At 41.0% G+C, this 26,230-nt stretch overlaps 1 protein-coding gene across 8 annotated transcripts in view; it reads left to right on the top strand.

The window, feature by feature from the left end:
• TENM3 (teneurin transmembrane protein 3) overlaps window positions 1–25,576 on the top strand; it is a gene marked incomplete at its 5' end in the record, with an annotated part of 318,571 nt that extends 292,995 nt beyond the window's left edge. For all 8 annotated transcript variants that reach the window (XM_084263689.1, XM_084263690.1, XM_084263686.1 and 5 more), the window contains 6 exons: window positions 8,429–8,604; window positions 9,218–9,453; window positions 15,309–15,605; window positions 16,805–18,416; window positions 20,900–21,030; window positions 24,567–25,576. In XM_084263689.1, the coding sequence (XP_084119815.1) occupies window positions 8,429–8,604; window positions 9,218–9,453; window positions 15,309–15,605; window positions 16,805–18,416; window positions 20,900–21,030; window positions 24,567–25,322 (3,208 nt within the window). In that variant the 3' untranslated portion in view covers window positions 25,323–25,576. The remainder of the gene's footprint in view (window positions 1–8,428; window positions 8,605–9,217; window positions 9,454–15,308; window positions 15,606–16,804; window positions 18,417–20,899; window positions 21,031–24,566) is intronic.
• Window positions 25,577–26,230: the final 654 nt, after the last annotated feature.

Below are 26,230 nucleotides of genomic sequence, written 5' to 3'. Positions count from 1 at the left end.
ATTTAGAGAAAAGCATGTATTTAATTTTGATGTATCTTTAGATAAATCATTAAGTACTTTTTTTTTTTTACATTTCTAACTTCAATTTCCTTTACTAAGAATGGGAGGTATGAGCTCCCAGTTTTCTGAACTGGAACTCAACTTTATGGTAGATTTCCTAATGCAACATGCTGTTGTATACCTCAGGGTTGTAAGACTTGTGCTGACAGCGGAGCACACGAACTTGCTGTTTCAGACTCATCCTGCTTAATAACAAAGCAGCCGTGTGAAAAATAATCCATTAATAGATGCCATTAGGTATCAGTGTGAAATGTTTGAGAGAACAGTAGTGTGTCTCCTCACTGCTCTGATATCAGTAGTTTACCTTACCTGAGCGACATTTACCCATCTCATCATTCTTTAACATTTACTGTTCCTTGTCCTTAAAACTAGGCTAAGTAATGACAGCAGTACTGAGAAACCACTGAATAGGTAATAATATCAAAATAGCAACGCTGAAGACACATATCAACATTATTACATCTTACATGTATGAGAAAGGAAGAAGTGCTTTGATTTCTGTCAAGAAAATCATCATGTGATGTCTCTGTGGTTTTGGAAAGCACTTAGAAGTAAGGGTAGTTCAGCAAAAAAAATAGTATTGTTCCCATTAATGACATAAGTGTCCTGTGTTGTCAATCTAGTCAGCTCTGCTCAGGCTCCTGAAAGTTTTGCTTCTGGCTTTATCAGGGACTTAATAATACCATTTCCTCAGTTATTGACATGTTAATATTCGTGTCCCATGTTAATTTTCTTTGTGAAACAGAAGTCGGGGAAGCAGCAGCCAGACTAGCTTGCACTCCTTTGTGCTCCCTTCATGGGGTGTGATGGGGGTGAAGGGAGGCTCTGGACTGCATGTGAAAAGGCAGAGCTCTGTTTTCAGTCATGCTGTATTCAAACACACAGTCCTCATTTTCAAGCCTCATGAAGAGGTTTGGTCTTGTGTGAGGCCAGGCTGATCTGCACTCTAGGAAGCTTTCAAGGCACATGCAATTGGAAGTCCTACCTAATTCCCTCCAAAGAGGGGAGGGGAGGAGAGTCTGACGCTTCTGAAGGCTGGATCAGTTGGGTGTGACTCGTGCTCCAAAGGAGTAAGGATGTTACTCTAAATTAACCATAGGACCTAAATATGGCAATATTTGTTTACCATCTCGGTATTCCACTGACTCAAAGAAAAATACACCTGTAGAATTTTGCTTTCCTTTTGCTAAATTTGCTTTTCAAACATAATGTGCTTTAGTAAGTTCATGATGTCCACTTTCTGTGACCCCACATAAACACCCTCAGAGAGATTATACATTTCAAAATGGGAAAAAAAAAAAAAAGGAAGAATTAAGGGCAAAAAAGTAACATTACAGCTTATTCTGTGAACAAAACGCCTGGCAGCTTTATGTCCTTTTTTCACTCAAGGCCTATGCAGTCAGCTCTGAGAGCGTAAGCAGACCTACAACAAGGGACAATCTGTCATACAAAGTATATACACACCACCGTTTCTCTTATTTGAAAGACCATACTCTGGTATTTGTATCGACAAGGCACACAGTTTATTTGTACAGTAACAGAGGAGCTAAGAAGGTGGGGGGAGTGACACAGAAACAAACCAGCAGCCTCAGGGAGCTCTGAGATTAAAGACACCATGCACAGGAAGCTGCTGCGGGGCAGGACCTCACTGCATACCCCAGCAGAAACCAGAGTCCAGCCCCTGCAGAGCCCACAGGGCTCGGAGGCAATGAATTCCCATCACAGGGAAGTTGAAAGGCAGGGGGTGAGTGTTGAGGTCATGTTGATAAAAGCCTGGCTACTGTAACTTAGGCTCATCTTTGCAAGGAAAAGCCCCATTCAATTGGTCTTGAATTGGTAGCCCTCTGTTCAAAAGGGTGCGTGCTCCTGAGGCACACCCCAGACAGGGAAAGCTGCTCCATCCCCAGGTTACGCCTCTCATTTACACCCCACCACCTCCATCCTGCTGCTCCTGGTGCACCTCCTCCCCCTTGTGCATACACTGAGTTGTTCCTCCTGCTCTTCAGAAAGCACCATCATCATTTATGCTATTTCTTTGTACAGGTTCCTGTATGTCAGAAATGTGAGTTAGGAAAGAAATCCTGGTTTTGTGACTCCTTATGAGAATATATATGGCAGGTGCTTATCGTAGCAAACAGCACAGTGTGGGAGGATTGCAACACCATACAGCAATGAGTGAAAAGTTTGGCAGTTGTCTGGCAAGAAAGTAAGAGTGGTGCAGCACGATAAAGTCACGTATTGCTGCTTTTACCACAAAGCACCACTCCCCCTAAAAACCTATCCCTGGAAGTCATTTTGGATTAGGCTCTGAAGGTGGTCAGTCTTGCTGCAGCACAAGCACTAAACTGCTTGTTTGCCTGGCTGGGCGATGAGGTGGAAAATGAGCATCAAAAGCTCCGCGGTATGGAAGTGAGCAAGCTATCGTGAGGCAAGGTGTTGATTCATTTCTTTGAGCTCCCTTTCCAAGAGACACATTTTCTGTCCTGATTTTCATTTAGAGTGTGCCTGTTGTTTTGCAGATGAGTTATGGCTGTCAGGAATGGCCTATTTAGGTGAATTGTTCACTTGTCTAGTATGCTGAATGCCAGTTTACAAAAAAAGACTGAAAACTATCCTTTTAACGTTATGACAAAAAAAGACACACGCACAAAAAGCCTCAACAGCTGCCGCTGTAACTGGAGAAGGTGAAAAGAGAAATTGTCAATCAGTTTCAAGCTGAGGGAATGTCTTCATTAAACCTGGGCTGAAAAATTCATCCTGACCACGTTGCTAAGATAAAAGACCGTTACCTGCATTATTTAACTGATTGTGCAAACAGTTGCATAAGACCTTCCCAGATGAGAAGGGGATAGAGGCCCTTTCCCCACGGAAGGCAGCCATCAGGCGAAGGGACAGGAGAAGCAGACAGGCTACTCGAATTTAAGCCTGACACTTGGTTGGCCAGGACAGAAAATCTGGCTGATAGAATTTAGCTGTTCATGCCCTTCCAGCCTCTGTGCTTTTCCAAGATTGTATTTTCTGCCTAAAAGACAGATACATTCCTGTCCTGAAATAGACTATGTGCTTTACTTTTAAGTCCTTCCTAAAATCATTCCTGGACCCATTTTCTGTAATTCCTATTCATCCACTATGTTCTCTGAGCTAGGCACAACAGAAAGGCAAGAAGAGTGAGAGGGGAAAAAGGAAAGGGAGTAGACCAGGAAGGGAAAAGAAGGGAAGGAAGCTGGGGTTTTTCTTAATGTATTTAACATTCTCTAAGACTGGAAGTAATATTGATTTTTTTGTCATGCTTAACAATATTTCCAGATAAAAACGGTACCCTTCTCAGACAGTCAAGTTTAGGAAGAAAAAAATCAATCCACTTGTCATAATTTAGAAGCCTACTATAACATACATCAAATTGTCATTTATGACACATCTGCTTCCTTCTTGTTAATCAAAACAAAACAATATTAGCAAGGCATACAGGTCTCTTATTGTTTACAGTCCCACTTAAAAAAAAATAATAATCTGTTATATCTCAAAAGGAAGTTAGAGTTCAATATTTTGGGTTTCCTGATATATTTGTGCTGTGAATTCACAAGCAAGATACTGAATCTTTTAAGATGCCACATCCACTATGTGGAAATAAAGGAACATGTGCGTACAATATTTCAATTAATTACTTTTTTTAAAGAGGCAGGCTGTAATGAGCAGTTGTAGATGCACTGAAGTGTGTATTTCAATAAGACTAATGCCAAAAAAAAAGAAAAAAGAAATCATGTCTGTCCTTGCAACTTGTTATTTTTGCTATTTTCATTTTTAGTAGGCTCAGTCACTCTTCAGACAAATAACAGAGCAGAAATGTATATCAAAGTAAAGAAGGCAACTCAGAAATGGAGTAAAGAGGGAAAAAAAATTAAATTTCATTATGTTGAAGTTGAGAGCCTTTTCCTCTCTTTCAACAACCTGCATAATGTTTAAAGATTGTCAGAACTCGAGCTCCTGGTAAAGCCCTGTTTTAAACCAGTGGATGACAGGAGGGCTCCATACAGGTGATGAAATGATAATAAAAGTGATAATATGTAAACTATGGGTTTCCTATTCATCAGCAAGGTAACTATTCTGTTACTCCTTTAGCAGTACAGTGGTACCCTATCAAGGTGATTTCTCTGTACTGCAGCAGTCCAGCTGGGAGGGACTAAACTTGCAGCATGGGACAGGGTGCTGCATACAAGTGAAAGAACACGTTTGCATACCAACACTCTTTCATGTTAAAGACAATGGTCGTCTATGTAAATGTGAATTTAACAGCCTCAACCAGCTCAAGGAGGCCTTTCATTGCCAGGTTAGGACAGATTATTCAGCATGGTGAATACACACCTAAAACAACAGCGCGCTGAACTTCTGAAAGTCAACTTGAACCTTCTGTTCTCACCTGCCAAGAAGCAGCACCTTGGTCTATAAGGCTTCTGACAAATAGTTTGACACAAGTAGGGTAATGTTCAGTACGTTTTCAGCCACTCCTGATAATCCGAGGTGCGTAGAGGAAATGCCTGTGGTGTGCCGAGTGTAAGTGTAACAGTACTTTTCATTTCACTGACAAAATTATATACATGGCTATATTATGAAATGCATTCATGCCTCATTTCTCTATTACAGTATCCCAGCTAATAGTATAATCTGTAACCAGTCTTTAAAGAAATACATAGTACAGCTTTGCACATATGTCCTGCTCTGCAACCTGATGTGTTTACAATAGCAAAAAAAAAAAAGACAGAATGTATTTAGTTAAGGGGGTGTGCTGCAGAGGTCTGTGGAAAAAATCCAGTCACAGCTTAGCAACTGGCTTTAGCAGCAGCCTTTACTGCACACTCCATTTCTACAGCTCCCTATTTTATGTTGAAGTAGCGTCCAATATAAAACATTAATAATGCTCTGCTAGTTGGGGTTGAGCTAAATGTGCTCCAAACTAAGATACAATGCACATGAGAAATAAGTCAGAAATAAAGAAAGTAGGGCATTTCCATCTGTGACAAGGCTTACCAGGAAGTTATCACTGCAAAGCGAAGTGTCCTACATAGACTGGAACAGAAAATGGCCTGGGAAGGAATGTAATTAAAACTAAAGGAGATGAACAATGGAAGAGAGACTTCCAGCAGGTAAAGAGCAAAAGGTCAAGAATCTGGGAAGCTGATAATCATTATCTCTGAGAAAAGTCTCACTGCAGAAGGGGAAAACCACCTGGCAGTGGCAGATCATCCTAAAGAAGAAAAAAGAATTTGATCTAAGAGGAACTCCGTCTCATGGTGGGGGCAGCTGCCCCTGCTGCTGTTATTGACCAAATATGAAGATCATTACATTGGTGCAGATGGAAATGAGTTGATAGGATTAATGCACATGAGGTCATGCCCAGTGATCAAGTTTCCATTTTAGATTCTTGGAAAGTTTGTGTGGCTGGCTCTTGAGGAATTGGGGAGGTGGGCTGACTGGCTTTGCTGTGCAGCCTGGCGTAGGAGAAAGATCAGAGGGCTCCGCGGTAAGAAAGATGTGTGGATGAGCTTGTTTGGATGAAAAGATCAAAGAGGCTGTGCAACACCAAATGTAGGCACTCACCCCCTAGACTTTAGATTCCACTCCTCTTAGGGCAATTTAAATATTAGAGCACTAGGCAGACAGAAGAGATCGCTCAGTCTAAAACTGACAGTCTTGAATGAATGAATTCACCTCGGCAGCGGAATGCAAGGATATTTGGATGTAGTAAGAAAAATGGCAGAGGAATGCATGATGTTGCTATGCTGAGCATTGATAAGGCTTTCATTGTGGACAGAAACATACAAAGTATAAAGCAAGTCCAGTGGTCGATGTGCTGTGAACAAAATGAAGGATGCACATTACAGTCCCATCATGAAATGCAATATGGAGTAAATTGTAGCAAGGCCTATTTTGCTTCTTTCTTTTTGTTCCTGGCTAGAAAAGTATGAGAAAACCTATTCTTACCTTTCACATCTCAGCCACATTTTCTTCTTCTTACACTAGGACGTCTGAACCAAGCAGCCACGGCTTTTAAAATTCTTTCTGCTTTAAAGTCATATTTTTAAGAACAGGAATGTGCAGCGTGATTTTTTGCTGATCTTTGAACTCTCCCCCACTGTAATAATATTAGCTGCTTATCTCAGGTTGTGATGTGCTTTCATGTATTCATGATCGAAGAGACGGGTTCAGGAACTACAGCCACCGAGTCGAACAACAATAACGTGGAAGCCAGAATGCATAAAACAGGAACAGCCGTGCTCAGCGCTGCATACTGCAGTCAGGCCACACTGCACTGAATGCTACTGATGTGCAGCATTTTCCAACTCAGAAATATGATAAGTAATTTCTCAACAAACACTGTGATTCGAAGGGTGAAAGGTTCTTCTTAGGGGGAAATCATATCTCCTGTGGCTTTAGTAGGCATTGTTTGAAATACAGACTAGGCTACTGGAATCAAAGGATGCAAGTAATTCCCCTCTAAATAATTTGATACCATTTTCAAACATGAAGCGGAAAAGAGAAAGGGACACTAATTGGACAACATGCGTTCCCCTGGGAGTTGACAAGGGAAGTTGTGCATGAAAAGCAAATCAGTTTACGGAACTGAGGAATGAGACTGAAGGTCGTGAATAGGCTTAGCAGTCACAGCCAGGCACAAGGGACATTGGTATGTTTGTTGCATAACCGCAAGTCCAGTGTGTGAAAGAGAGTCAAGATTAGGGCTAGGAACACACTGGAAGAAACCTCATTATCTTGAAATGTACTTAATTTGAAAAAAAAAGTAAGTTTCCCCACTTGATTTCCCTGGCTTGCAGTATGGTTTCTGATTTTTAAACATTCTTTTCTTTTTCCTGTTGCTAAGTGAAAGTCTTATATAAACAAAGGAAATCAACTGTGTTAAAAGGATGGAAATGACTGTATGCAAAAAGCTGTCAAATCTACAGAGTAAGCAAACTGGAAAAAACATTTCTTAACCTAATCCTTTCAGTTACAGCAATGTTGAGCAGCTCTTGAGCTGTTCAGAGAAAGTTAGTATGCTGTGGGTTAAAACTGTTCTGAATTAATTCTCTCAATTTAAGAACAAGAGTTTGTGTCACCTCAGTGATATACTTGGGGCTTTTTTTGGTTTGGTTGTGGGTTGGTTTTGTGTTTCTTTCCCAGAGGGAACAATTTTAATGATAATTGTGAGCATGAAATATCTAGGGCACTGCGAGGACCTGAAGGGGTATGTTCTAGTTACTTTAAGAGACTAAAGCTTACTTCAGCTGCCCACAACACAGTCCCAGGAGAAGGATGGAGAACTCCTGAGAGCAGACAAGCCATATGTGGGCTGAATCACCCTTTGGATACTTGTTTTTTTTCATGTTGCTGATACAGGGAGGACACATCTCCCTGTAAAACTGAGGAGCCTCAGCTGAACACCTAGGCTGACAAATCCAGGCTCTGGTACTGGAAGGGCTATTTTATGACCCGAAGCTCACACAATGCCTTACCTCTCTATACCGTGACCACCACGCATGTTTGATGTGAACATGGTCTCAGGTCTTGTACCAATGGAATATGCCTAACACAGCATCAGAAAAGACATGGTTTAGACGTCATAGGCCTACTTCAATTACAGAAATTGTACCTACCTATTCATATTAGGTGGATCTGCAGCTGTCACTAGAGCCAGAAAAATTGAAAAAAGCAAACCACAAACAAAAAACCCCAAACACTTCCTGTGTGGCTTATGCCACAGCTCTCAAACTATGATCCACAGGCAGTTAACAAGCTATATATGCTAGCTGTTCTGATTTCCAGCTACAAGCCGCTTAAGCAGATTAAATATTACCCCAGATTCTTTCTCTTAATAATACAAGGGATGTTAAGCACTCAGGAACAGGAGTGCAGGTGGTCTGCATAATCATTGAATAGGAGAGGCCCAGGAGACACTCATATTACAACACCCTTTTTATGAAAAAATTTGAGGATTCTTACAATAACAGCAAAATCTAGCCCAGTAATAGGGAGTGAGTACAGAATGCTATGGAATTTAGCACCAATAAATATGCTCCCTTTGAAATGGTGAATTAGATGTGCAGCAGGATCTGGTCACACTTCAAAGAATAATATGCAGAGCTGAAGATCCATCTGTTTGCTCTTGCTATCACTACTGAGGCTCCTATATGTTAAGCAGCCTTTTGACTACTTCAAAGCACGTTTGAAGTCTTTGCTGTGCCTATTCCATGCACAATAAAAGCAACCGTGCCTTCACAATACGAGTAGCTGGTATTTTTGTTCATTTTACTTGTAAATGAAAACAATTTGTTCCTGCTATGTATCATTTCTGGACCTTTTTTTCTTTTTTTAGCTATGATAGTGAGGGCCGGCTAACAAATGTTACGTTCCCAACCGGAGTCGTCACTAACCTTCATGGGGAAATGGAAAGGGCCATTACAGTGGACATTGAGTCATCGAGCAGAGAGGAGGATGTCAGCATCACTTCCAACTTATCATCAATCGATTCTTTCTACACCATGGTTCAAGGTACTGACCTGAAAACTGTTTTCTTACGGTTTGAGCATCTCCGATCAGATGCATTAGAGGGGAAACTTTAGAGGCACAGTGTTTGGAGGAAGGGGTGATATACAATGCAATTTTATACACATAGAGCACGAGCTGAGGAAAGGAGGAGTTGTAATGAAAGGAGAATTAAACGTGGTTTCTAACCAAATAGCTTTTGTAAACAGCTATGGGAAGCAGTCAGAACACCTGCTTTGCATTAACAGGGGATCTTTGAAAGGGAAATAGGTGCAGAAATAGCATAAAGTTGGATTTTAGCTTTAAAATGGCATATGACGTCCCAGCAACCGTGTCCTTCCAGAAGTCAGTCAGTCAGTCTGGATTAGGCCAAAAATGCCTACTGAAGAAGCAGAAAATGGGCTTTGTGCCAGTCCAAAGAATATATTCTGAGGGTGGAGTTTCTTGTACTTGTATGCACTATAGATATTATTACCAACCTCACCCTGGGTGTTTATTACCATCAGATCAGTTATGTGACATCAGGATGTTACAGGCACGTACCACATACAGCACGTAGGACAAAGGCAGCCTTCTAACCCACGCAAGTAACCACTGCATCTCCTCTTTGCCTTTTCAGATCAGTTAAGAAATAGTTACCAGATCGGTTACGATGGCTCACTGAGAATCCTGTACGCCAGCGGGCTGGACTCCCACTATCAGACAGAGCCGCACGTGTTGGCTGGCACGGCCAACCCAACGGTGGCAAAGAGAAACATGACCCTTCCAGGGGAGAACGGGCAGAACCTGGTGGAGTGGCGGTTCCGGAAGGAGCAAACCCAGGGGAAAGTCAATGTGTTCGGCCGAAAGCTGCGGGTAAGCAGGCGAGCATGCATGGTATCTACTGCAATCTCACTAAGTAAGAGGAAATGTCCTGTAGGTATTGCCATCCAACAACCACAGCATCGTTACTGTAGACAAGCTTACTGTAGAGATGGAAGTACTTGCTTTTATTGCATCGTTTATTGGCTTTTTTCCTTATTAATTTCTATTTTCTGTGGACTTTAAAGTGTTGGTTTTAGCCTGGAATGCATTGGAACAAATCAGGATAAAAGAGTAATTTTCTGCTTTCTTTCACTGGTACTGAATTCACACACCTGATTTTGAAACTTGTTACAAATTTGTCTACCATAAGCTAGAACAGTCCAAGGGGGTTCTTTCTTTTTTGATTTTAAATAGAAACTGTACTAATGCTTATTTCTGATAGAAAGAGTTTAACTGTGTGTGCATGTGTACAGCATATCCCTCTAACATATGTCTTTACCATTTTGTTGGCATTTCTTCTTCCTATACAGTGAGTGAAATATAAGTAGGAAGCAAGCTATGATTTATGACAGCCATTTGGTAAAGACAACATAGATTAAGCATTTAAAATTGGGTTGCCAGGAGACCATTTCAAGACCACATCAGAGGTCTGACTTACTGTTAGAACTGAACTCAGTTTTTTAAAATAAGGCCTAGGCAGTATATCAAATGAAGGTAAGTAATTTCAGACCACTTGACTTCTAAGAGGTAATATGCCATTTAAAATCTTAAAATAATCTTCCTTCGGGATGAGAAAGGAGGGAATGCTGTCATGCACCTTATATTCCACTCTACTATTTGCTTGGCAAGAAGAATGGATTTTTTCCAAGAAGAAAGACAGATTGTGCACTGTAGCCACTGCTTATGAATAACATACTTGTACCCAGCTATGGCAGCTCTCTTACATGGGTAAGGATGCCATGCTTCTGGACATCATCCCTGTGGTTCTGGTTCATGGGCATGTCATTGCACAGCATGGTGGGGTAACACACCTGCCAACTCATTTGTGAAAGAAGCCCCAGAGAAAATAATATAGCCATACTAATGGCATTTGGTTTTGGCAGTGAAATTGCTGTAAGTCTGGTTCTCAAAAGTGAAGCAAAATTTTGGCATGTGTAGGGGAGGTAACAGAAATGTCCTGGGCGGTTTTAACGTGCAAAAGTTAAGAGGGACAAAGGAAAGGCAAAGAGGGAAAGATTTAACAAGATAAGAAGGGAAAGTGAGAGATTATAGATTAGGCTAAAAAAGTAGTAATTAAAAGTGCATACACAAACAGGAGAAGTAATGCAGGTGGAGAATATGGGCTAATAAAAGAAAAATTCCTCACAAATATTGAAGAAACTTGGCAGTAAAGAAAAAAAGGGATATTCTGAAGTTGATTTACATGGGAAGATATTACAGAAATGTCACTCGGGGGTGGATGGGGGGATGTGGCAAAGTTGGAAAGAAAACAACAGAAAGAAGAACAGGAATAACTTAGGGAGCTCATCATTTCCATCTACAGATATGTCAGTAACATTTTGCTACTAAGAAGACAAATGTAGACAAAAAACAGTGACAAAATGTATTGCCAGTAAATGTACTCATATATATGACACTTTCACTGTGTTATATATACGCAGTATCTGACATGACAAAGTACACTCTCAGGCAGTCTCGTGGTTTGCTATCTTGTATTAGTTTCACCCACTACTGCTAGCCTTTTATAAAGAAATTCACCAGAAATTATGTCACCATCCCTTAACTAAACAGCTCTCTGCCACTCTTACCTTTGTTCAGACTTGTTCTGTCCCTGGGCCTGTACATGCAGTCTGCAGGCTGGCCTCTGGCAGAGGTCCTCTGGCAGCCCTCTCTAGAAGAGTGTCTTTTCAGGGCACTTGTACAGAGGCCAGACAGACCTGCACTCCCAAGGGTGGCCCATAAAGAAACTGGTGTGAGCTCTGTCTCGCGGGGTGTACCCAGAATAGACAGTTAACAGGCAAGGGAGCTCACATAAGAGTTTGCTGTGCCTCCTCCTGAGACCTGACATGCTCCAAGCTCTGCAAAGGTCCCCGGTTTTCACATTATCTCTTGAATCTCTCTGTAAAGCAGAGCAACATGCTCCTACTCCTAATGGGGCAATCACAGTCTGGTGTCATTCTTCTCATTGGAAAGAACAGGCATTAAAGTAGAGCAGGATAGATGGACCCCTGCATTAATGAAACAGCAGGACAGTAGGTAGGTACAGACTCTGTTTCATGCCACTAAGCGTTCTTCATTGAAAATTTCCTGAACGGCTATTTTGTATTGAGTTTGCATGGCAAGGTTTTACTAGCAAAGAGTGGCTGCAGGGGTGGCTTCTGTGAGGAGCTGCTGGAAGCTTTCCCTAGGTCTAATAGAGCCCATGCCAGCTGGCTCCAAGACAGACCTGCCGCTGGCCAAGACCAAGCCCATCTTGGGCACAAGTGCTGTGGGAATAACAGAGGGCAGAATAAAACCCAGAACACCAGGAACAATTGCAGCCAGATAGAGGAGTGAGAGTAGACACCCTGCAGTCTGCAGACATCTGGATCAGTGAAGAAGGAGGGGCAGGAGATGCTCCAGGCCTCAGATCAGAGATTCCACTGTAGCCCATGAGGTTGGTGGGGTCTCCTGCTGCATGTGCAGACCCCACGCTGGAGAAGATGGGAAGCCTATGCTGGAGGAGGCTCCTGGCAGCCCCTGCGGCTCTATGGAAAGAGAAGCCCATGCCAGAGCTGGTTTGCTGGCTGGATCTGTGACCCCGTGGGGGACCCACAGTGGAACAATCTGTTCCTGAAGGTCTGCAGGAGGGACCCATGCTGGGGCAGCCCATGAGAAAGACTCATGTTGGAGAACTCTCTGCCGTGGGAGAGATCCCAGACTGGAGCAGGGGATGAGTGTGAAGGGTCCTCCCCTTGAGGAGAAAGGAGTGGCAGAAATGTGTGATGAACTGACCACACCCCTATTCCTTGTCCCCCTGTACTTCTGTGAGGGAGCAGGTAGAGAACTTGGGGGTGAAGTAAAGGCTGGGGAGAAGGGAGGAGTCAGGGGAAGGTCATTACATGACTCTGATTTGATTGCTACTATATGAAATTAATTTCCCCCAAGTTGAGTCTGTTTTGCCCACAATGGCAATTGATGAGTGATCTCTCCCTGTCCTTATCTCAGCCTGGGATCCTTTTCCTATATTTTCTCTCCTGTGTCCAGCTGAGGAGAGCAGCTTTGGTGGGCACCTGGTCTCCAGCTAGGATCAACCCACAAAATATTATTATCATAATGGAACACAGAGACTTCAGATATATTGGGAGTGTGACTGTCTCAGGCATAATAAAAACATTCAAGTTTTGCTGTAAAAAGCATTTCGGTAGCAGAGCTGCTGTTAGGAGAAGTTCAGCTGAAGGCAGTACTTTAGCTGATGTGTTATTCCAGCCTATGTTGTCCAGTAAAATAAGCTCTATCACCAAAAACTGTCATTGTTATAACTGCCATCTCTATTACAACGTTATGCAAGCACAGCCAAAATTTGACCAAAAGCTCACATCTGAAAACAAGAGCTTTGTCAGCAGACTCCTGAAGCATGACTCTGGCTGGAGAAAGAGGCACTTCCTTCCCTTCCCCTCTCTCCTGCCCCTATGCAGACCAGACAGATGGAAAGTGAGAAGGCAAGGGATGTTATTATCCCATTTAGCAGATAAGGCAGTGAGACTGCCAGATTAAGTACTTTGCTGCAACTGACACCGGAAGGATGTGCTTAGCCAAGAAATTAACCACAATTGCTTGGACATCTGCCTTAACCATAAAACCACCCTTTCCTCTTTGCCAATTCAGAAATCAGAAGTGCCCATTCTCACTTAAGTGTCTAAGCCCAAGCAGTAGACAAGAAAATTAATAAAAATCATTATTATTTGTAAAATAAGGAAGGGAAGACGGACAGAAGGGAGGGGTAAAAATCAGAGAAGCAAAACAGGCAAGGAGATGCAGAGATGAGTGCAGGCGTATGTGGGAGAGGCTGGGAAATAAACACTAGAGATCAGCAAGATTTAAGAGTGAATATACAGAAATTATCGAATATTAAATGTTACAAAATTTAAACAAAAACTACCTGAAAATTAAACTCCAAGAAAACATGAAAAGGAAGTGAACAAGAATGCTTTATAGTTAAGTTTAACCTAATTCTGCAATCTGTCTTGCAGCATTAATTTTTTTAAATAACATTTGATGGCTCATTAAATATATAAAGTAGCTATCCTGAATCTGATAGATTTTGTGCTCCTTATTTAGAAGATTTACATGAAAAAATTATTGTTGTTCTGAAATTGGTAGTGAAGATGGCTCTCATGCCAGTGATTTCATATTGAAAAAGAGAAAGGTAATGTTGACAGACCAGTCAAAAACTGAGCATTTGTAGGATTTTTTTTTTTCATATTTGCCTGTGGCCCATCACCAGCACTTTAATATCTTTTTATGCCAATAATAAAAGATCTAATTTATATTGATCTTTTAGAAGCTTATCAGCCTCAAGGTGTAAGTACCAACGCCCATGATACATGGATTTTTGAACATGCAACCCTGAAAAATGCAAAGATCCTCCAGTCATTTCTTCGGTCTGATGCCTGATATCCATTTTCTTTTCTTTTCTGAATGTTATTTAGCCATCTTTCTTCACCTCTTTGTAATGTCTGCGTCAAGGACTTGAAAAGGAGCTTTAATCTTAGTGCACGTAGCTGTATGTCCATTTGTCCCCTGCTTCCCATATGTTAGCAAAAGACAGCATTGAAAAACTCTAGTTATTTTCACCCTCACCTGGAATAACTAACTTTAAAAGGACACAGCAGAAATGGTTTACAGGTGAACAAAGAAATCGTAGAAGCCTGTTTGAGAACACTAAAAACCAGTTCAGTGCAGAAGGGGAATAGAGAACTGCAAAGATACCAACGTGGGAAAAGAAAACCAGACATTTTCCTTTCAAAAATCTAAAAATGGGAGCTGATTCAATGAAACTGAAAGTTTGGATATTTAGAAGACTAAAGCAGGGGCTATCTTGCAATGACTATCAACGACACAGCAATGACTACCAACACTACAGATTGCATATACAAACAATGCAGTTTTCAACACTAATGTATCTTGACTAAGGCTTTAATTTGAAACTAAAACAGTTACAAACTTCAGAGCATTTAGAGTTGTTTTCCAGTGGTCGGTAGTCCCTGAGTCATTTATAGCTTTAAGTGGTCAGTTAACTGTCTGAAAGACATAATCCTCTACTAAGGATTTCAGCCTCATAAATATACTGCAGCTGCGGGTGGTGCACCCAGTTAAACTTCCATTTGATCCAGAAGGGGAAAGCCTGTGTGCTGAAAACTCTTTAATCTCAATTTGAAGAATTAACGTGCTTTTGGAGATCTTAATTTCCTATTTACTGTTTTGAGCAATACTTGCTGTGGAGGATTAGGATTCAGTTCTTTCTTTCTTTCTAAGTGTGATGAACCGGACAAATGGTTGCCAGGAATATGTTTTGACAATAATTTGCAGCTGTACTTTGGACTGCCTACAAAAGAAGTAGTTTGTTCGCTGAAATGGCCCTGTTTATTACACAAGTTTTCAGTGCACATCTTTCAGTATTTTCTTAACAGTTGACTAAGCATCAAGAAAGAACACACTGCAACAAATTCTGGGCCATCTCTTCATATAAGTAGATGCTAATGTAGAACCTTGTGTTTATATCAAGAAGTTGCTAAAATAATTTAGGCATAGTGCAAATGAATCGCTGTAAATAGCATTTAAATAATAGGTAGCTTTGTGGAAATAATGAGTGGCCAGGGTTTGAACAGCATGACTGACTGTGTCGTTTTGTTTGCTTTAAAAAGGTTAATGGCAGAAACCTCCTTTCGGTTGACTTTGATCGAACCACAAAGACAGAAAAGATCTACGATGACCACCGTAAATTTCTGCTGAGGATTGCCTACGACACCTCAGGGCACCCCACCCTCTGGCTACCCAGCAGCAAGCTGATGGCTGTCAATGTTACCTATTCGTCCACAGGTCAAATAGGCAGCATACAGCGAGGGACGACGAGTGAAAAAATAGAGTATGATGCACAGGGAAGGATAGTGTCTAGAGTGTTTGCTGATGGGAAAACTTGGAGTTACACCTATCTGGAAAAGGTAAGGAACACTTGGGTTTTAAATAACACTTTGCATGTGCAGAAATTCTGCAGCATCTGACTGCTGCATGTAAAGCAAAACCAGGTACTGGCAGCACATTTCAACTATTCTAAGTATCAGCATGTCATTCCTGGGGCAGTGTTTCATACAATAGATATGTAAACACACTGTAGCTAATTGCTAAGAATTGATGTCTTTTTAAATTATTAAGGCCACTGACAAACAAGAAGCTGCTATATTTACCTTTTACCTGAACACTTAAAATAAGGTACAGGGACTAGATCTCTGCAGTGTAATTCAGTTGGAAGTAATTTTTGTAAATTCTTCACTGTTGGGCTTTTTTCACTACAAAGAAAAGCTCTTGTTTCCAACTAGTTAGAGCTGTCAACTTGTACTTGCTGTATTTTGTAGCATCAAAATAAATGTTAAGCAAGAGATCAGGAATCTCCATTATATACAACAACTGCTGAATGATAGCTCTCGCTTTAGAAGTATCTCTGAAAATCCCCCTTGTGAGATCTCATGCCTGCTCTGCAGAAAGAGAATGCATTTCTTTCTGGGGTTTGAATATGTTTCTATTGAAGCTGTTGCTCAGCAAATACTATGTTGCAGACATAATTTAATCAAGACCTATGATACATAATAGCCATGCATCAGAAAAATGTCAGACTAATTCCAAGTAGCTCCTTTTGATATAAAGTAATCAAACAATTGTTTTGCCTATGTCTTAAAAGCTTACAGAACAAGAACACAGTATGCAGGGATCTCAGGCTATTCAAATTCTTCAAAATCATCTCTAATTGTAGGGAAGAAATTGTATCTCCCATATGTTGTTCTCCTCGTGAGTTAATGGCTCTAAGACAGTTTTACTTCTTCCCATATTAAACATGACTTATCTGAATCCATTGACAATCTGCTGTTTAGCTGTGAGTGCTTGATAAAAGAGTGATACAGTCATAACAAGTAGCAAATTATGAATGTGGAACTACTAATTACAGAACCCCTTACAATTAAGCATCCAAGTAAATTAGGCAGGGAGATGTTAACAACATGTAAGGTCAAGGATAACTCAATTAAAGAGGGGATAATTTTCTCAAGTGGGAATGTCACATTTTTTGTAAAGAAATAGTATCAGTATATGTGTGGGGGAGGGTACTCCACCATTTGTCACACGGTAAAAATCTGTTCTTAATTTTCAGTCAATGGTTCTTCTGCTCCATAGCCAACGGCAGTATATCTTTGAATATGATCTGTTGGATCGGCTTTCTGCTGTCACCATGCCCAGTGTTGCTCGTCATACCATGCAGACTATCCGCTCCATTGGCTATTACCGGAATATATACAACCCCCCGGAAAGTAATGCTTCTGTTATAATGGACTACAATGAAGAAGGGCAGCTCCTTCAAACTGCTTTCCTGGGGACCAGCCGAAGAGTATTATTCAAGTACAGACGGCAGACCAAGCTCTCAGAAATTTTATATGATAGTACAAGAGTTAGTTTTACTTATGATGAGACAGCAGGAGTCCTGAAAACAGTAAACCTCCAAAGCGATGGTTTTATCTGCACCATTAGATACAGGCAAATTGGCCCATTGATTGACAGACAGATTTTCCGCTTTAGCGAAGACGGAATGGTAAATGCCCGATTTGACTACAGCTATGACAATAGCTTCCGAGTGACTAGCATGCAAGGTGTCATCAATGAAACCCCATTGCCTATCGATCTCTACCAGTTTGATGATATCTCTGGCAAAGTTGAACAATTTGGAAAATTTGGAGTTATATATTATGATATTAACCAGATCATTTCAACAGCTGTAATGACCTACACAAAACACTTCGATGCACACGGGCGCATCAAGGAAATTCAGTATGAAATATTTCGGTCATTAATGTATTGGATTACAATTCAGTATGATAACATGGGACGAGTGACAAAAAGAGAAATTAAGATTGGGCCGTTTGCCAACACCACGAAATATGCTTACGAATATGATGTAGATGGTCAGCTCCAGACAGTTTATCTGAATGAAAAAATAATGTGGCGGTACAACTATGACTTGAATGGCAACCTCCACTTGCTCAACCCCAGTAGCAGCGCCCGTCTGACACCACTTCGCTATGACCTGAGAGACAGAATAACTCGGCTGGGGGATGTTCAGTACCGGCTAGATGAAGATGGATTTCTGCGTCAGAGGGGTACTGAAATCTTTGAGTACAGTTCCAAGGGCCTCCTTACCCGAGTTTATAGCAAAGGCAGCGGGTGGACGGTGATTTACCGCTACGATGGACTTGGCCGACGAGTTTCTAGTAAAACTAGCCTGGGACAGCACCTCCAGTTTTTTTACGCAGACCTCACGTACCCAACCAGGATAACTCATGTATATAACCACTCAAGCTCTGAAATCACATCTCTCTACTATGATCTGCAAGGACACCTTTTTGCCATGGAAATTAGCAGCGGAGACGAGTTTTACATTGCATCAGACAATACGGGGACACCACTGGCTGTTTTCAGTAGCAACGGTCTCATGCTTAAACAAATTCAATACACTGCTTATGGAGAGATCTATTTCGACTCTAACCTTGACTTCCAGCTGGTAATAGGATTCCATGGAGGCTTATATGACCCATTGACTAAGCTAGTCCACTTTGGAGAAAGAGATTATGACATACTGGCAGGCCGATGGACAACACCCGATATTGAAATCTGGAAGAGAATTGGGAAGGATCCAGCTCCTTTTAATTTGTACATGTTTAGAAATAACAACCCAGCCAGTAAAATACACGACGTGAAGGATTATATCACAGGTAAAAGGTTACTTAATTGCAAGATTGTCTCCCTCTTGCTCAAAAAACTACCTTTCTGTGTTCTCATAATTTGGAATTTGATTACAATACTATCTGAGGAAGGTTAGTAAAGAAATTCTCAGGGAAGATAATTGTTCAGAAAGGTACTTGGTGTTTAGAACTAGATCAACAAAGTGATTCTAGCTTGGGGGGCTGGACCTGTAGACATCCAATTTAGACTGGAATTTACAATTTTGTTCAAGTACCTAAGGACATAGCATAAAAGATCCACAGGCCAGTACTAGTTTTCAGATTTAGGCAACTCAACCTAAACCTTCTGCCCTACAGAGTCCTTACAGTGCTTTAATGTTGGTCTGTTGACCCAAAAAGATAATTCAGGGCATCTCAGTACACAAAGGGGTTGGGTTTTCCAAAATATATTTTGGTGTACCAGTAGAATACATCTCTTCTTCTCCCACTGCAACTGAATGTAACTCAAAGCACCTCAGCTAGTGATCTAGGTGCATTGGGAGAGGAAAGAGGAGCCCTAAGTGTTCTCCTTCCAATACCATTACACATTACCCAGTACTCTTATAATGAGAAAAATAAATTCCTTGAGCAAGTACAAGAGTAAGAACCCCTCAAGACTGCTCATGAGATCTCCTTACATATGGATTAGTCAAGCTTCTTCATAGCCCTGGGCTACCGAGCAGTAAAAAGTGCATATTCATGGACCAAAGACAAAGAGGTAGCAAGGGCAGAAGGGGTCTTTCTGTGACCAATTTAACTCATTAATGTGGCAGTAAATGTTCACTGAAAGTCAGTTAATATCTTCCAGGGTAGAATTTTGCAAGGCTACTAATGTAATTTGGCTAAGAAAGGGAAGTCAAATAGACCCCAGGGCCAGCACAAAGTGATGAGTACACAGCCAGGAGCAGGGAAGGAGGAAGATATAGGAAAGAGTGTGAATTTCTCTTCTGGCAACAAAAAGCTGCTCACATGACACTTCTTGTAGAACTGAGTTCTTGGGAATCTTCTGTCTTTTTCATGGGTCTAGATTTAGTGATGTGTAGTGTCTTCCATTTCTCTACATAAATCTGACTGCACATAGCAGAAGTTTCTGAAAAACACACTGTGAGATACATTTGAATTTTCATATTTTAATAGATGTAAATAATGTGAAATATTTTAGACAGACAGTGCTAGGCCACAGGAGGGGCTCAGCCCCACTTACTTGCAAGCAGTGAGACTACCACTCAGAAAAGCATCTTGGGAGTCAAGTAGGTTTGCATTAATTTAACAAACAGCAACTATTAACAGGGCTGCTAACGGGCTGCCTGTGAGCAAGGATAATGGCAGACCTTTGAACCTGTCCTCTTTTAGCAGCATGTGCTGTAGGGGATGTAGTTGCAATCAGATTCTTTGTGGCTTTCAAAGTGATGCACTTAGTTCAAAAATTGCCCTCAAAATACAGTTTTAGTTCCTTCCTTAATATCTTTGATGTATGGAATACATAGACACATGCTACTCACATAAGGCTGACTGACCGTTTTAGATGCAGAAGCTCATGAGGAGTATCATTTATCTGGAAAGGTCAGAAATTATTCTACAGTATTTTTTATGCTTTTAACATTTGGGAAAATTTGGTTCCTTGTTCCACTTATTTGGAGCTTTCTTAAAACTGCTAGACTCAGTAAGGAGCACTCCACCAACTTCTGCTAAGCTTAGTGTTTGCGAAAGATAGGATAGGGAGACAAACAAGGAACAGCACCCATTCTTGCCCATCAGTTGTTAACTAATTAATTGTTGGCACCCCCAATTTATTTATTTTTAACAGAGCATAAAATGTCTTATAATGTTATCTAATGCTGATTTAGTCACCTGTCTGCTTACTGATGCAACTGTAATACATTTCATTAGCTTTTCATTTCATAAATCCAACTTCATCTTGAAGGGGGGGAGATTTCTCTTGAATCAACATAAAATACCTGCCAAATTATTTAAATGGCAATTGACTATATAGGTTTTATTTCAGGGGTAGTGACATTAGTGACACATATGTAACAAAAGAGGATGTGCTCTGCAGTGCTTTGCTTTGTTTTAAAGCATTGATGATAAAGATGCAACATAGAGTGTGTTCAGCCTGACCATGAAATCCCAGTTAGGTTAGGCTATATTAGAAGGAAATCTCACTTTAATTGTGCTCCTGTCGTTGTTCTTCAGAATTGCTGAAGCCTGCAATGCCTTTTGAATGAGCATAGTGCAATTCTTACAGAGCTGCAGTTCTTGTAAGTTTAGAACTTTGAAGTTTACTGCATAGGCTTGCTAGTCTAGCTGTAGTACAAATCTAACTCCATCCATAACAAAGTGAAGCCCGTTGAATATTGTTATGTTTCAGAAGGAAATCAACAATGCCAAAAACTAACCCATGTAAAAATAGTACATTTGCAGACTATAGAACAATTCTAATATTTCTCTTTTTATTTTTAATACTTCTCTTTCAGATGTGAACAGCTGGCTGGTGACGTTCGGCTTCCATCTGCACAATGCCATCCCTGGGTTCCCTGTCCCAAAGTTTGATTTAACAGAACCTTCTTACGAACTTGTGAAGAGCCAGCAATGGGAGGACATACCAGTAAGAAACAAAACTAAACATACACATGGAACACAACAAAATGTTCTCTCATTAGGCCTGTGTAATTCTGACAAGGTTACTCACTAAGTTAAACCTGAACAGTGCATTTCAAACACTTAATTTTTACCTACTTTCACAAGAATTTAAGAAATTACAGATGGGTGTTTTTTCTTACAGATTTGGTAAATTAGGTACCATTAAGTAAGCTTTTGTTTGCTTTCAGCAATAATAAAAATACAGAAAGACAATAATCTATGAAAAAGTTTAAGACCCTTTAAAAGATGTCCAAATCTCATAGCAAAAACTAGAGATTAGATTTGTACTAACACTCTGCCTGAAGGCAGAAAGTGAACACTGTAGTAAAAAATAGACTGTGAAATAAACAGAAGAGCAGGTGATATAAATTATGCATACCTGCCACCACTACAATTTTACTTCTCTTTAATATTAACCATGTTTTATATGTAAAGATAAAATATTGAAAATGAAATTACCTGAGGTGAAACCCATTACATTACATAAAACCTAAACTCCAGGTGCTTGTGAAGTTCTTCAGGAGGAGAAAAATGAACTTCAATCCTGAAAATCTGCTACAGTTTTAAATGATGTTAGAAATAAATGTAGAAGTTAAAATCTGCTATTTAAGAAAACTGTATTTACAAATCAAACTTATTCAAAGATCAAAGACCTATGCCCTTGAAAATCCTGCAATTTTCCATTAAGAAAGAAGCGTTAAGATACAGGAAAATGGGTAATCCCATTGTAAACAGTCAAAATTAAGTATCTTTTTAGAAGAATCGTGATACAGAAATTTAGGAGATTAAAACAGGATATGATCTCATAGAACCTTACAGCTTAATTTAGAAAACTAATTATTAGAAAGGTGGCCCAGTATAAGGGAGTATATGAAAGCTAATTTTGCATGCATCAAGTTACCCACTCTGTATATATATCTTAATATCCAAAGATGTAGTAACAGGGAAAGACTGTAGAGCATAGCATGGGAACAGGGTCTCCCACAAACAGGATAAGCAGTGAAGGAGGAGCCTTGCAACTACTCCAGGCAAAGTCGCTGTGTCAGGAGATGAGACACCTGTCATCAGGTATGGCTCTGAGAGACTATCAGAAGTTGTTTATTTAGACCTCAAAAGTTAAAGAATGCTATTAACCACTAACACCAGCAAAGATGCATCAGGAAAAGAACCAGTTTGGTCAAAGCAATGAGAGCAGACAGCTAGTTGTCAGAAATCTTCACAAAAGAGCCAGGGGCCTGTAACATGATAGAGAGAAGTAGGAGGAACTCAAATATTCAAAATTCTCAGGTAGGAAGAAGCTGTGACTATGATACTCACTGTTGAGCAAGCAAATGCAACCAGGAGCTAGAAGTAGTAGTGAGCTTTACTGAGATCTGAGGTTTTGCTTTAGAGCTCTGAGGATACATGTTAAAAATAAACAAACTTTGTCATTACGAAGTTGCTATAGCATCTCACTGCTCGCACTGATGAGTGGGCTGTCTAGGATATATTTTTGTGCTCAGTAGCTTTCGTGTGGGATTTACAACAGCTGAAATCCATACTTGTTAGCAAGTGCAGATGGGAATCTGCCACATTCAAGAAGAGTTGAAAGTCCAAGTCAATTTGACATTCCCTCAGGAACTGCCCCCTCCAGAAAGCCACCCTCATGGCAGAGCAGAGAAGCCTTTGCAGACTTTTTGCCAGGCTTTGATTAGCAGCAAGGCTGAATTAAGTTTGTAGGAGTCTGTAGTGACTCCTGCTTGTTTTCCCACCTGGAAATTTGGAAAAACTGAACAGGATTTTGCTTCATTCATCAGCAGTGAATCAAGTGAGTTAAACAGTATTTTTACTGAAGTGAGAAGGGGTCAATTGGAAGATAAACTGGATCATCTACAGAAACTAAATACTCCATTTTGAAGTGCAACTAAAGCTGTTTAAATCTTTCTGGTTCCTGCTGAGACAACTGCTAGGGCAGCTGTCTGCTCCCCACCTCCATCAATACTAGCTTGTTCACAGCTTGTAGCTGTTAAGACCTTAGGGTTAAACAGATAAGATGTGCCTATTCTGCACAGTGTAAGGTCTCACCCCAGCCACAGTTGAACCCATAATGTGACCTACCTCACTAGCTTTGCTAGCTAACTAAAGCAAGAGTTCATCTACCATACTGGACCACACATAGCTCTTAACCAGGCTTTTTAAACAGATTCTCCTATCCTTGCTTTTCCATCTTGTGCTTTTGCACCTCTCATTTTTCTCCTTTATAGCACACCTACATTTTCAACAAGAACTCCACAGATCAAGCAAAACATGAAATAACTAAGCAAGCACAATTTAGTCTTGCTTGTTGGTACCTTTCATTCACTGCCCCTTCTCTTGGCTAGCTGCTTACAGCTGTATAGAACGCTGTCCTGCATTCAGGACTGCACCCATCTGCAGTTTTGTGGAGGGAAGCTGCCTGTCTCTTTCAGGCAGCATGCAGATGCATGGAGTGAAATGGAAGCTCACACAACTGAATTGGCCACAACTTTTTCACAATCCCTTTATCAGTTTCTGCAATTATCTGCAAGAAAGTGCATTGGTCTCATGTATTCCACCCTATACCATTTGCTTCCTTCTCTTTTACTGTAAAGACTGTGTGGTGGTTCAGCCCCAAACAGTGGTCGAGCACCACATGCCACTCACTCACTCCTGGAGGAGAAACAGACAGAGCCTCCCTGGGTTGGGATAAGGACAGTTTGCTGACAAAAGCACCATGAAAGTAGAGCAATAACAGCCAGTTACACTCACACGTGGTGATAACACGGAGTACCTTACTGACCCGATGACCACAAGGACCAACCCAACAGACTGGCAGCTCTCAGGCTGCTCTGGAGGCACCCAGGAGTGCCCCTCCCAAACCAGTCCCTTTTATAGGGGAATGATGTCAGGTGGTGTGGTAACAGCCCAGGCTGACTCAGCTCACCTGGGCTGGCTGTTTATGGAGGTTACCTCTGGCCTGGCCAGAACCAGGACAGACTGTCATTACAGTTTGATTCCTTTAGCAGCTTGAGGGGTTGAGAACCTCCCTGCAGCTACCTGAGAGACGCTGTCCCCTGATTCAGCGTAAAGGCTTGTTCCTGTTCTAATGCCCCGCTTCCTGACCTGGAAAAAAATCTCCTTGATTTGGGTGGACCCATGGTAGCAATCCTAGTCAAACAAGCTCAGAGGATGAGATAGCACTGTAGTAAAATAGTTCTTGCAAAGGTGTGTCCTGTGCAGTCCAGTAAGCAGGTTCTGAAGTTAAATTTTACTTTTGTGCAGGTTCCCCAGGGAGACAAAGAGAAAAAGCACTGAACGTTATCTAACAAAATAGTCTTGTAGCTCAGCAGAACAAGCTGTATGTAGATTTAATTAACTCCTTGGCACTGTCAGTTGTGGCATATCCTGTTGTTGTCCATGGGCAGCACACCAAGAAAGCCTGGCTGTTTGGCATCTACAGGGCTACAGATGGCTGGTAAAACTTCTGTCTGTTCTTGTTTACAGCCAATTTCTGGAGTGCAACAACAAGTGGCGAGACAAGCAAAGGCTTTCCTTTCCCTGGGAAAGATGGCAGAAGTGCAGGTCAGCAGACGGAAATCCAGTGGAGAGAAGTCATGGCTGTGGTTTGCTACAGTGAAGTCTCTGATTGGGAAAGGGGTGATGCTTGCTGTCAATCAAGGCAAAGTGCAAACAAATGTGCTCAATATTGCGAACGAGGACTGCATAAAAGTGGCAGCAGTTCTGAACAACGCCTACTACCTAGAGAACTTGCATTTCACCGTTGAGGGAAAGGACACTCACTATTTTATCAAGACCACCTCCCCCGAGAGTGACCTTGGGACGCTGAGGCTGACGAGCGGGCGGAAGGCTCTGGAGAATGGCATCAATGTCACAGTTTCCCAGTCCACCACTGTGGTAAATGGCAGGACTCGTAGGTTTGCTGACGTTGAAATGCAGTACGGTGCTTTAGCGCTTCACGTCCGCTACGGCATGACACTTGACGAGGAAAAGGCCCGAATACTGGAGCAAGCCAGGCAAAGAGCTCTTTCCAGTGCCTGGGCCAGAGAACAACAGAGAGTAAGAGATGGAGAGGAAGGCGCTAGGTTGTGGACAGAAGGGGAAAAGAGGCAGTTGCTAAGTGCTGGGAAGGTACAAGGATACGATGGGTACTATGTACTCTCTGTGGAGCAATATCCAGAATTGGCAGACAGCGCTAACAATATACAGTTCCTCAGACAAAGCGAGATAGGAAAGAGGTAACACACTGGCTTAGCTCAGGCTGCCAAAGAGACTGTGTACCAGTGTCTTCTAAAAAGGAGACCAAACTGTTTTGCTGCATTACTACTTGAGCCTAAGCTTACACCTTTGCTCAGATTTTTCTGTAGCACAATCTGAACAGACTCTGTAATGAAGAGCGCCTTCCAGAAGAATGATACTGCTAATGACAAAACTTTTTTTTTCTCAATGACCTTAAAGGTGATCTGCTTTAAAGAATATGTTTACATATGCATATCGCTGCACTCAAGTTGGACTGAAAAGTATTGGAAAAAAAAAGAAGAAAAAAGAAAAGGCCTACAGATTTTGCAACAGGCTGTCTGTTCCTTTGAGGCACTGTATTTAATTAAGATACAGACCCGTACAGTGTTTCCAAATATTACTGAATTGTTGACCTTTGCTTATGAGAAGTAGTCTCTCTCTTTCTCTCTCTTTCTCTCTTTTTCTCACTGCATAGGATGTGGTATATATCTGTTAATTTTAAAACGTGGGGCAAAATTTACTGTTTATAGACAACCCAACTGCTTTAAACTGTGCTGCTTTCTAAAAGGACATTGGCACAAGTGACTTATGCTACCATGGGAATTTAATAATGAATTTTACAATGCTAACATGGTTTGCCTTGGGGGGAAAATGGCAAGTAGAATCCTTGTTGCAGATAAGCAAAGGAAACCCTGATTTTTTTGTAAATTATGTGAGACAAGTTGTTTATGGATTTTTATATGAATTACAATTTACTGTACATCAAATATTAGTCTCAGAGGAGTTAATTTATGTAAAGTGTTTAAAAAAGTTTATACTTAAAAATAAAATGATAAAAACATGTGCTGTGTGTGATTTTTTTAAAGAAAAAGGAATTGCACCTTTTATGTTATAGCTGTACAGTATAAAGG

This window comes from Gallinula chloropus (assembly GCF_964237585.1).
Source record: "Gallinula chloropus genome assembly, chromosome: 4".
Classification (NCBI taxonomy): domain Eukaryota; kingdom Metazoa; phylum Chordata; class Aves; order Gruiformes; family Rallidae; genus Gallinula; species Gallinula chloropus.
Note: the sequence above shows the minus strand (reverse complement) of the source record. Positions and strands in the feature narration are given on the sequence as shown.